At 35.7% G+C, this 13,149-nt stretch overlaps 1 protein-coding gene across 1 annotated transcript; it reads left to right on the top strand.

Moving 5' to 3' along the window:
* The first annotated feature begins 401 nt into the window (after window positions 1–401).
* On the top strand, window positions 402–13,121 carry slc15a1b (solute carrier family 15 member 1b). Its single transcript, XM_079882645.1, has 23 exons — window positions 402–446; window positions 673–704; window positions 863–947; window positions 1,145–1,286; window positions 2,776–2,895; window positions 3,110–3,209; window positions 4,781–4,871; window positions 4,997–5,080; window positions 5,197–5,279; window positions 6,647–6,733; window positions 6,995–7,084; window positions 7,198–7,242; window positions 7,356–7,388; window positions 7,692–7,780; window positions 7,868–7,949; window positions 8,158–8,277; window positions 9,663–9,794; window positions 9,916–9,962; window positions 10,042–10,146; window positions 10,266–10,380; window positions 11,637–11,774; window positions 11,862–11,969; window positions 12,075–13,121. Exons 1-23 carry the CDS (start codon window positions 440–442, stop codon window positions 12,294–12,296), a joined length of 2,157 nt encoding a protein of 718 aa, XP_079738771.1. The 5' UTR covers window positions 402–439; the 3' UTR covers window positions 12,297–13,121.
* Window positions 13,122–13,149: the final 28 nt, after the last annotated feature.

A 13,149-nucleotide genomic window follows, 5' to 3' on the forward strand; every position in this document is an offset into this window, starting at 1 on the left:
TTTTTTTTTTTTGGGAATGATGAAAAAATAAGTATATTAATTACTCATTAACTTGCCTGTTTTATTACAAAGGCCAAAAAGTACTATCGTTTGATTGGCTGTATAACTTGATAAGAGTGCCATAAATAACTAAACTGTTCCTCAATTGCCTCCTCCCACTCATTCACACACACATAGTCACAGGTCACAGATGCTGTCATAAACATTTACCTCAATCTTTTTTTAACCCAGTGGTGGCCAAGGAAACATTTTATTGTCCAGAGTCTATAAAACCTTGTTACCTGTCTCCGTCTGGGTACATCTCTGTCTGTCCCAGATAGTGTGAGTGTGTATGTGTGAGAGAGAGAGAGAGAGAGAGAGAGTGAGTGTGTGAGTGAGTGTGCATCTCTATATTAAAGGATATTCTTTACAAGAGGACTAGAAGGCAGCCTCAGTCATCATGGCAGGTGAGTAAACCTGGATGTTTATGGGCACAAAATAATAATAATCCCTGTTAACTGGATTTGTACATCTGAATTTATAGCAAAGAAAAGTGAATGTGTGTATTCTTTGCTTAAACAGATGATGCACAATTTGTGCAAGTATATGTTACAATGTGAAGACATTTGAAATAACTCAATTCAAATTGAATCCATATTTTAATGACATTTCCATTTTACATCATTTCTGCAGACATTGAGGGAAAAAAGGAGAGGAAAGAAAGGGTGAGAACTCTATATTATACATGTATATATACACATCAACACATAAGCATTGTGTTTTTATACTATAATCATATAAAACCTATTATAATACTAATATGCCAGAGCACATTATTAGGAAATATTTTAATTAAGCTGTGATTTTTTTTTTTTCATTGTAGCCAAGTTGCTTGGGATATCCTGTCAGTATATTTTTCATTGTGGTGAATGAGTTCTGTGAGCGATTCTCCTACTATGGCATGAAAGGTAAGAATACACAAAAAACATACGCACATGAAATAATGTAAACGTTCATCTCTGTTTTACTTGTTCCTGCAAAATTCTGCATAGATGGTCTCACACAGCTGACTCTTTTTCTTCTTTATTCCATCTCTATTCCTTTCCTTCTTAATATTTTCCATCCATCTCTTGCTGTGCTTTTCTTTCCTTTCTCTGTTTTGCAGCGGTGCTGGTGCTGTACTTCAAGTATTTTATCGGTTGGGACAATGATTTTTCCACCACCATCTACCACACGTTCGTGGCTCTGTGCTACCTAACACCCATCATGGGGGCCATAATTGCAGACTCGTGGCTGGGCAAGTTCAAGTGAGTTTTAGAATTATGTTCAGTACTATCCCTATTAGGAATGCAATATGCAGTATACCAAGTCAGGGACTTTTTGATTCTAAGGACCCTAGCTATGATGATCAATGTAAAGGACAGTTTGCCTAAAATTTCAAAACAGCTACATGGCATTCAAAAGTTGGGGGTCGGTAAGATTTTTATTTATTTTTTTCATCAAGGATGCATTCAATTAATCAAAAGATAAAGTAAAGACTTTTACATTCTTACGAAATATTTCCATTTTAAACGAACACGTCGACCTTTTGGGACTTTAGCTTATTCACCGTATCCCCCAGAGTAAGATAAGTCCATACATACCCTTTTCATCTCCGTGCGTGCCGTAACTCTGTCTGACGCATCCAGCGCTAGCCTAGCTTAGCACAAACACTGGAGGTAAACGGCTTCGGCTAGCATACTGCTCCCAATAAGTGACAAAATAACACCAACATTTTCCTATTTACATGTTGTGATTTGTCACAGCGAGTACAAATAACAAGGTCACATGAGACACAGCCATCTTCTAACCGTATACTGTACACTTATTGGGAGCGGTATGCTAGCTGGAGCCGTTTACCTCCAGTCTTTGTCTGACGCACCCACCGCTAGCCTAGCTTAGCACAGAGTTACGGCAAGCACGGAGATGAAAAAGGGTATTATGGACTTATCTAACTCTGGGGGATACAGTGCATAAGCTAAAGAATTTGAATAAGAATTTGCATAGTGCACAGGGAATCGAGGTTATAAAGGGAAATGGTATTCGTGAATAGAGTTTCATGGCTGAACTATTCATTTAAACATATACTAAAATAGAAGACAGTTCTTTTAAATTGTAAGAATATTTCTACTGTATTTTTGATCAAATAAATGAGCATACGTTAAAATATCTAACCATCAACAAACTTTTGAATGGTAGTGTGTGTATTTTAAAGCCCATTGTGTGGCAAATAGTAAGTGTGGAATTAAAACTTAAATAATTGCCATTTATTTTAAAACAGTCATGGAAATATTATTACATTTAAAATGATTATCAATAACTCTATTTGCATAATAATTGAATTACATTTTTGGTAACACTTTAGTTTAGGATCCAATTCTCACTATTAACCAGTTGCTTATTAGCATGCATGTTACTAGGATATTAGCTGTTTATGAGTACTTATAAATAAATTAGTACTTATTCTGCATGACCATATTCTACATCCCTTAACCCTATCCAATTCCTACAAAAACACCTAAACTTAACAACTACCTTACTAACTATTAATAAGCAGTAATTTGGAGTTTATTTAGGCACATGCATCCTCTTTGATCTTAGAAAATGACTATGCAAATGTGGAGCAAATATCTTGTTTAAGGAGTGTTGTGCGCGCAAGTTCCAGCTGTACATGGTCTACCCTACTAAGTACCCATAGTCAAAAGAATTATGTGTGATATGTATTTGTACATTACCCCTCATCTCGACTTTTCACAGGACTATCGTGTACCTGTCCATAGTGTACACCATTGGCCAGGTGATCATGGCTGTCAGTGCCATCCATGACATCACAGATAGCAATAGAGACGGTGTTCCTGAGAACATGACCTTTCATGTGTGAGTTATACCGCTTGGGACATGCTTTATCATTAACAATTTGGAAATAGATGATATTATTGTGAATATGAGCCAAAGAAAACAAATAGCATGCTCTTTATTAGGTGCCACATTTTTAAATACACTGACATTGCTATTGTTGGTTTATTTCATCACATGATTTGCATGATCAGAGTGTCTTTAGTGCAAATTTAAATTTCCTCTCTTATCTTAGTGCCTTGTCCATGCTGGGACTCATCCTCATTGCTTTGGGAACAGGAGGTATTAAACCCTGTGTGGCAGCGTTTGGAGGAGATCAGTTTGAAGATCACCAGGCATGTGGACTCTTATACACACACACATATACATGCATTTAACAGACACACACCCAACCCTAATCAGTTATTAAAGAGGATGAACTGAATTCAGCAGCACATTCTTGTGTCAGTGTAAATCAGCTGTTATCAGCTCAAGGTTAAGTCTCTGATATTGAGTGTTAGAGATGAACAAATAGAGATATGAAGTGACTACACGTAGATTCCTACACCCCTGCCACAGGGACGCGAGGTCTAAAGGCCATTGGACAGATTGTGAAACATGCTGTGACACATTGAAGCCGAATGTTACAGTATGAGAAAAACTTATGTACCTATTACGGTAATAGATCGACATTCCTCATATAGTAACATTTTGTTTCACACACACTCGCATGTTTTCTGGCAGTACACATTTCTGAGGTACACTGAAAAAGTTCAGAATTATTGTTGTTTGAAAGAAATTAATACACTGTAAACACTAACACTCAATTAATTGGTTTGAGTAGGGCAAACTTAAATTAAACAAATTAGTTCAATCAAATTAAATTTTGTGAGTATTTAGAATGTACCTTTTCTTTTGAGTTCACTGACACTTTTTAAGTAATCTGAATTGTTTCATTGTTTAGAATTTTATAAACTTGTTTCTTTATATTTAGACAATCTTAAATTTAACTGAAACTGGGCTGAGCATTTTCCAGCATGCTTTGCCATGACACTCGAAAAGGAGAGTAAATGCTAAATTAAGAGTTATATAATGGGGGGGTTTTTTTGTGCAAGATTAATGTTAAGTGGGAGATTTAGTAGTGTTTATTGTTTTGCTATGCTAATTTAGAAGAGTTTTTGTAATGATGGGTTTTTAGAGGGTTACATCACAGTGACAAGTGGAGCATGATATGGTAAATATTTAATATTGCCATACTCATTCAGTAATTGCTATGCTATGATAATGCTATCAAAGCATTGTGTTACCAATTAGCAAGTTAGCATTTATTGAAATAGCTAGTTAAAGCTAAGTTTCCACTACTAAAAATATTTAAGTTGAGATTATGACCAGTTAAATGCATGAATTAGATTACTCCAAAATTTCAAGTCAAGAGTAATTCAAATGTATGAGTACAAAATAAAAATCTGCAAGTCCTGCTTTAAATTTCTTAACTTAAAAATGTTGATGTAAAACCTATATATTTTTTTTTGGCGGGGGGGGGGGGGGGGGGGGGGGTATACTTTTTATATAAAAACTCCTTAAAAAGTATATCAGGGTTTCCACAAAAATATTAAGCTGCACAACATTTTTCGACATTGATAATAATAGGAAATGTTCCTTGAGCACCAAATCAGCATATTAGATTGATTTATGAAGGATCATGTGACACTGAAGACTGGAGCTTTGTCATCACAGGAATAAATTACAGTTTAAAATATATATTAAAATAGTTAACAGTTATTTTAACTTGTAATAATAATTCTGAATAGTACTGTTTTTACTGTATTTTTAATCAAATAAATGCAGCCTTGTTGAGCATAAAAACTCCCAGGACTGAATGTATGTATATATGTGATATTAATAATTATTTTTTATTTTATTTCAGGAAAAACAAAGAAGTACTTTCTTTTCCATATTTTACCTGTCCATTAACGCTGGCAGTCTTCTCTCCACTCTCATCACACCAATTCTGAGATGTATGTATTTTGTTCAAATCAGAATAGCAATTTTTTATATTTGTTGTTACATTTTTCATGGTGCATTGGTAAATACACATAGAACAATCTATCTTGTCTTTGTGTATATTTGTTGTGTTTTTCAGCTCAGGACTGTGGTATCTACTCAAAGCGGAGCTGTTTCCCGCTGGCTTTTGGGGTCCCTGCAGCTCTCATGGTGGTTGCTCTTGGTAAGTTACAGCAGGTTTCGATTACTCTTATTTATGTTGACATGTGCAATACCATGTATGACCACTCGATGGCAGCCTTGAGCGACTGAAGTTATCCTCTCTTTCTCTCTGTGCAGTTGCGTTCGTCGCAGGCCATAGCATGTACATCATGGAATCCCCCAAGGGCAACATCCTTCTACAAGTCATGAAATGCATTGGAGTAAGAGCACCGACAACGCTATATTTACTTGAATAAATAGTGTTAAAGTTTTTGGAAAACTTAGTGATCAAATGAGACTTCTCAATTACAGTTCACATTCCATTAATAGACTATGGGCCAGATTTACTGGCCTGCAAACATTTACATTTACATTTAATCATTTGATTTAGCAGACGCTTTTATCCAAAGCGACTTACAAATTAGGAGAACAATAGAAGCAATCAGACCAGCAAGAGGGAGCAGTATACAAGTGCTGTAACAAGTCTCAGTTAGTCTAGCACAGAACACATAACAAGTTTTTTATTTTTTATATTTAAAAAAGCTTATGGAGGGCGCATAAATCTGAACTAGCGAGTTTAGGGATATTTGGTGCAGACCCAGTGGTTTTCTTGTAGGCAAACATCAGTGCATTGAATTTCAAACCCTCTTTTGGCGTTAAAAAAAAACGATTGTCAGTATTTACTAAAGACGCGCAGTGAAAAATTAGCACTGAAAAGGCTTGGACTGGGTCATTTTTGCGGCTGACCTCTGGCCCATAGAGAATTTTCTGATTCTCTTTCAGATGCAACATTAATGGGAGGAGAGTATACAAGGTGATTTACTAAGGTTTGCGCTAGTCAATTTACTGGTATTTGCGCCATTATTTAATGCCCCAAAAAAAGCATGTCATAAACCAGATGCTAATTTGCGTTGTTCTTACCAAGATTGTGTTGGTCATTATGGAAATGATCTGGCTGCGTCTGTGTTCTTTAATTTGTGCGTCGTCACAATTTTCTAATTTGCCTTGTTTAGTAAATCTGGCCCTATGTAACACCAATCAGAATGTAAATGCAAATAGTATAATAATGGCACCACTGGCAGTTAATGCCAAACATTCAGTCAGTGAACTTTTAAATCTCTCTCTCTCTCTCTCTCTCTCTCTCTCTCTCTATATATATATATATGTATATGTGTGTGTGTGTGTGTGTGTGTGTGCATATATTCACAACCACGAAGTGCATTAATCCACAGCTAGCCGTGGATTATCCCGCTTATACCTCTCTAATTCATTTAAATAAATGCTATTACTCATTCATTCAAATAAATGAAATCTTACGTACTACTTTATCTCTATGATTCAAAGTGGGCAGAATGCTAGATCTAACAAGCCGTAACTGACGAAAAATAACCAAATATTGTCAAATATTGCGCTCCAAACATCAATAACAGCTTTGAGTTGTCAATGCTGGCAAATGACCATAGTATAAGTGGGATAATCCACGGTTTATCCCTTACATGTGTAATTGTTGTGGTATGCAACATCAAGTCACATGTGAATGGACCATCCAGTCTAACTAGATGAATGTTGTTTTTGTTTTCTTCTACAGTTTGCAGTTAAAAACCGTTTTAGACACCGCAGTAAGCAATACCCAAAGAGAGAGCACTGGATGGACTGGGCGGATGAGAAATATGATGTACGTTACATAACATCACACAGAGCTCGATGGTGTTTTATGCCCCCAATGGCTCCTTAGAGGCAGCTAACCCTACCCTCAACCTTAAACCTACCCATCCCCTCGCTGCCTGGAAGGCGACGTTGGGGGCATAAAACACCAAAGACCTCACACAGACAATACGCAGCAAACTTTTAAATACAGGAAGATGTCCACACAGACATAACGAAGACCTTGACCGATATACTGACGTAATGAGACACTGTCTCTGCTTCTTTACAGAAACTCCTGATTGCTCAGGTGAAGATGGTGTTGAAGGTGCTGTTCCTCTATATTCCTCTGCCAATGTTCTGGGCTTTATTTGACCAGCAGGTCAGTGCACAAACACACAATGATGCTACAAATGCCATACTCAATGTGTTCTTACACAAACACTCATCTGTTTTCCGGCTTGATGTTAAATGCGAGTCGTGTCGTCTTTCCAGGGCTCCCGTTGGACTCTTCAGGCCACCACTATGGACGGTAACTTTGTAAGTTCGAAAAAGCTTTGCATTTCAGTTGTTTTAAAGGAAACTAAAATGCACATATCAGTGCAGTTATATTGCAATATTTTATATTATTCTTTCTCTCTCTGTCCTTATAGGGAGCGTTTATAATTCAGCCAGATCAGATGCAGGTGAGGCCGATTTATGCAAATCCATTTGTTTTGTGTTGATACTTGTGTTTTACTATCATTTCGTCCTGATTAACAGGATATGAAATGATCAGGATAATATGTGATGATATTACATAGTACTTATTTTTTTATTTACTTGATCAAAAATACAGTAAATATTGTGAAATATTATTATGAACTAAATTGAATTTATTTCTGTGATGTCAAAGCTGAATTTTCAGCAGCCATCACTTATATAGTATATATATATTCCAATAGTGCATTTGTACTCACACTGATGTGATGATTTGTGTTCTGGTGCAGATCGTGAATCCCGTGCTGATTGTGATTATGGTGCCGATCATGGACTCTGCAATTTACCCACTAATCAAAAAGTGCCATATTAACTTCACGTAAGTACTGGGAAACTGGTATTGAAGTTGCGTTTGTGATTGCGACACGACATGTTATGTGATTGTGTGATTTGACGTTATTTCCAGGCCCCTGCGGAGGATGACTGTCGGTATGCTGCTTGCGGCGTTAGCGTTTGTGGCCGCTGCTCTTTTGCAGATTGAAATTGACGTAAGTATCAAACAGATCCTTAGCAGAAATGTTGCAATAACATCTCACACGCAAAACCTGATGCTTCGTTTAGCTTGAAGATTGTTATTGGTGCTTCATGCTTATTGGCTCGATTTATGCCTTATCTTTCTGCCACTATAATCATCACAAAGCATTTGATATTCTGTTTGTTCCCTGCTAAGAAAACCAATGTCTCGTAATCCAACAGAGAACGATCCCCAAGTTCCCATCAAGCTCTGAAACCCAGGTGAAGTTCCTGAATTTGGAGAACACATCTCTTCCTGTTATAGTGGAGGGACAAAACCCGTTTGATGTTCCTAGTTTTGATGTAAGTCCACACAATTGCACATCAAATTGAACCAAACAGTGTTTGAAAGAATTTGAAAACCAGAATTAAAAGAAAGTAAAATATGGGTCAATGTGTGTCTCTTAAACTATGGGAATTTTGGCACTATAGTCTCTTAGACAACTCCGAAACTTTTTACACTCACTAGTATTTCTTAATGAATCTACTGTCATGCCTAATATGCAAACATCACAGGGGAAATGTCATTTTTATATTTTTCCATACTAAATAAAAATTCAGACCATAGTGTCATTTCCACCACATGTTAAATTATTTATTCAGTAGTGTTCTGTGGTGGAAATAACATTTACAAATTTTTTTTTTTTTTTTTTTTTTTTTTTTGGAATAAAACAGCTTACTTTGTCTCAGTGTTATGCATCACAAATACATACAATTAAATAAAAATTCCCAAAATCTTTTTGTAATTTGACACAAAATACCAAGTACACTAAACTTTATTAGAGTCACAATTGTTTGTTATGGTTCACACTACAATAATTTTGAATAAAATATGTGATATTTAAAAATATATATATTTTAAATGACTTTCATTTTAAGAATTATTTATATTATTCATACACTACTGTTCAAATGTTTGGGGTCAGTAACATTTTCTTTTTCTAAGAAATGATTCGTTTTATTCAACAAGAATGTATTTGAACATTTTCTTTTAAATTCTGTTTTATATTTACATTTCATGTTTACATTTCATACATTTAAAAAAAAAAACGTTTTATTCATGACAAATTGTTTGCATAAAAATATTTTTCTAAATAGATAAGAAAAGTTTCTTGAGCAGCGAATCAGCATATTAGAATGATTTCTGAAGGATCATGTGACACTGAAGACTGGAGTAATGATGCTGAAAATTCAGCTTTGCTATCGCAGGAATAAATTACATTTTAAAATATATTCAAATAGAAAAGTTATTTTAAATAATGCAATAATATTTTACAATATAACTGTTTTATTGTATTTTTGAACAAATAAATGCAGCCTTGGTGAGCATAAGAGACTGTGTTTCAAAAATCAAACTTGCTAAAAATCAAACCCTTAGACATAAAGATGTCTGTAGTTGAAGAAACAATATGCATAAATGATCTTCATGATTTGACAACTTTTTTTCTTTTGTCAAATCTACTTAGATAATTGTGGTTCAGATAACGTAATATTTTGAGATTCTGTTGATTAAACCAATCTCCTTCTTTGGATTAACTCAAATTTTTAATTTCAATGAACTCAAAATTTTAAGGCAACCATGTAACTTACTTTAAGTTAAACCAACAGTTATTTTTTACAATATAGATCTGTATTTAAACTGTACATGAACATCTTGCAAACTCTTCTGTGTTGTTGTGCTCCCCCAGGCCTCAAATGAATACATGACACTTGACGCTATGAACGCTACAGTCTCTGTTGGAGGAATAAACACTACAGGTTCTTTCCTGAAGGAAATGAGGCACACAGTTTTAATAGACGCTCGTGGATTGCTTGCGACTGTAAGTGCTAATCTTGGTATATCTGTTGACTATTTTTCTTGTTTTAATGTCACGAGGACAGTAGTTATAACTGTGGCGTTATGTTCATGTGTTCTAATCAACACTTTATTTTCATTCACAGCTCAATGACACACGTGAGAAACCGAGCCAAGGCTTGAATGCCATCAGGTTTAGTGCATTTTGAATCATTTTTTAACATTGAAAATTAGTGGCAAATTCAAATTTATTAACAGCAAACATGTTTTAGGTTTGTGAATGGCTTTAGCACTCCGCTGAACATCACAAAGTCGGATGAGCTGGCTTTACTCTCTCCCTTGGAAGGATCAGAATACTTCATGGTTTCCCATGGCAAGTACGTGCTGCTGTGCACACATATATAACACATACACAATAGCGGTCGTACAGATAAAATTGCAGGGCAAACAAGTTGCTAGGCTGCTTTTCTTCACTGATTTGATGTCCCCTTCCCAGAACCAACTTTACTATTGTGAACTTAAATGAACAGAAGTGCTCATACATCATGCATCTGGGCTTTGGAAGCTCCTACACAGTCCTGATCCCCAGCAACTTCAGTTTTGGAGACACCGTAAGTCACAATTTTACAGCCACAGATTATAGTGTGAATACTATTAGGAATGGTTAGGACTAGAAATAGTTCATCCATATATGAAAATTCTGCCATTTAGTTTTTTTGCTTTTACATTTAGCAGATGCTTTTATCCAAAGTGGCTCACAAATGAGGATAACAGTAGAAGCATTTATTTAGTTCTTCTGCAGATCACAAAAGATATTTTGAAGTCAACTGTTTTTTGGCCTTAGAATGAAAGTCAATGGGGTCCAGAACAACAGTGAATAGAAAGTTCAAAAGTTTGGGGTCAGTAAGAATTTTTTTTTTTTTTTTTTTAATTAACTTTTATTTAGCAATGCGTTCAATTGACCAAAACGGACAGTAAAGACGTTTATGATGTTACAAAATATTTCTGTTTCAGATAAATGCTGTTCTTTTGAACTTTCTATTTATCAAAGAATCCTAAAAAACATTTCTAATAATAATAAATGTTTCTTGAGAAGCACATTCGCATATTAGAATGATTTCTGAAGGATCATGTGACACTGAAGACTGGAGTAATGATGCTGAAAATTCAGCTTTGCCATCACAGGAATAAATTACATTTTAAAATTGAAAAGTTATTCGGTTATTGTAATCATATTTCACAATATTCCTGTTTTTACTGTATTTTTGATCAAATAAATGCAGCCTTATAAGAGACTTCTTTTAAAAACATTTAAAAAATCGTACAGATCCCAAACTTTTGAATGGTGTCTATATAGTGCTGTCAAATCGATAAATGGCATCTAACATGAAAGTTTGTGTATACATATAATATGTATGTGAGCTAACTTTTAAGGGGGCTGCAGGATGACTTAAATATATTATTATAAATAAAATGTATATTAATATTATTGATATATTAAAATATTACAACTTAATTGGAATGCTAAAACATATAATCAAGATGTAAACTGCAAACATATATCTTTTTTTTTGTAATCACAAAATTCATTGTGGATAATTACACATATATACATAAATGCACACAAAAAACTTGGAAACAAGCAGCTTTGTCATAAATACACCTGAGTAAATATCTTACCTGATATTAGGGGGCCTTTGAATATTGTGTTGGATTATGAGGGGCCTTCAGGTCAAAAAGGAAGCACAGCGTTAAATTACTGTTGACTTACTGTACCTATAGTGACTAAGTAGCAGATCTAGCCATGTTTTGATTTGTTGTTCATCTCGAAAGTGTAAATAAAGCAGCCATGTCTGAATGTGTGCAGTGTCACGAGAGCATTAAAGCAGTGCAGGAGATCGAGCCGAACGGCATCCACATGGCCTGGCAGATCATTCAGTACTTTTTGATGACCTGTGGAGAAGTGGTCTTCTCTGTCACCGGTCTGGACTTCTCCTATTCACAGGTATGGAGTGCTCTCTGGAACTCTGGATATTGAGAAACGCTTGAATTTTGACATTATGTCTCATAACTTGGCTGTCCTCCCTTTTAGGCACCAAGCAATATGAAGTCAGTCCTCCAGGCTGGTTGGCTGTTGACTGTTGCTGTGGGGAACATCGTCGTGCTCATCGTGGCTGAGGCTGGCTCACTTCCAGATCAGGTATACCACTACTTTTTATTCATTTATTATAAAATCCTAGTCAAAAGTCACTTCTGTCGGCATCCGTGTTGCTATGAGCTCATGGGAATGTATGTGTCATTCCAGTGGGCGGAATACCTGCTGTTCGCGTCGCTCCTGGTGGCCGTGAGTGTCATCTTTGCCATCATGGCTTACTTCTACACCTACATGGACCCGACAGAAATCGAGGCTCAATTTATGGAGCTCGAGCCAGAAGATAAGAAAAAGAAAGAGCTTGAAATGACGACGAAAGACAATGCGGCGTACGTACACAGCGAGAACGCAGACGTCAAGCAAACGAAGATCTAGACACATTGCTGCTTATCTGTGGTTTAAAAGTGTTGGTGTTCCATTTACTACTGATCGAAGAACCGATTCACCATTTTTATCACAGATAGGCTTGGATTTCTTATTGCAGGAAAGACAATCAGCCCAAGAAAAAGCTAATTCTATCTAAAATTGAATGGTGTTTGGGACACCGACCAAGGGGAGAAGGTTTGGTGGTTTCAGAGAGTATCAGACTGTTAAGATCAATGTTAAAGTGGCCGTGTGTCAGCGCCTTTGCAGGCGGGTTTTATTTATAAGTGTATTATGTTACTATCGGTTAAGAGAGTGGAAACAATTGATGCTCTTTTTAGGCAAAAAAAAAAAATACAATGCAATTTACCCTTATCATGAAAAAACAGTTTAACTGAAAAACTGGAAGTACGTCACACTGCTATCGATTCTATTTTGAATGCCGATCCCATCTTGTACTTCGTGCAACACTTGCGCTGTTTCTGTAATTGTGGTTTGAATCTTTGAGAAAATATTCTATGCCTCTAAATAATTTGTATAAATAGCCATTCACCTACACCAAGTAATGGGTAAGACAGTATTGTGTGAAGTAATTCATTTTCACTTTAGTTAATGCTGTTATTTTGTGAATAGATTTGCATCATTTGATGGGGTACAATAATAATAACGTGCCTAATAACTTGCATACCACTATGAGCGTTGTTTCCTGGATGTATTTTTAAATTATTTTTTCTACATAAAACTGTAAATGGATTTTAAACTATATTGGGTTCAATACGCTATGAAAGAATCAACTTTTGATGAAGTGCTTCAATAAAAATAAATATAGCTACCATGCTTGTGCCTCACAATCAAAATGTTTCGC

The sequence above is a fragment of the Squalius cephalus genome (genome assembly GCF_949319135.1).
Source record: "Squalius cephalus genome assembly, chromosome: 10".
Classification (NCBI taxonomy): domain Eukaryota; kingdom Metazoa; phylum Chordata; class Actinopteri; order Cypriniformes; family Leuciscidae; genus Squalius; species Squalius cephalus.

Coding starts and splice junctions, on each gene's coding strand:
- slc15a1b (XM_079882645.1), top strand. Junction 3,210..4,780: donor ATCAGTTTGAAGATCACCAG/GCATGTGGACTC, acceptor ATTTTATTTCAG/GAAAAACAAAGAAGTACTTT. Junction 4,872..4,996: donor CATCACACCAATTCTGAGAT/GTATGTATTTTG, acceptor TGTGTTTTTCAG/CTCAGGACTGTGGTATCTAC.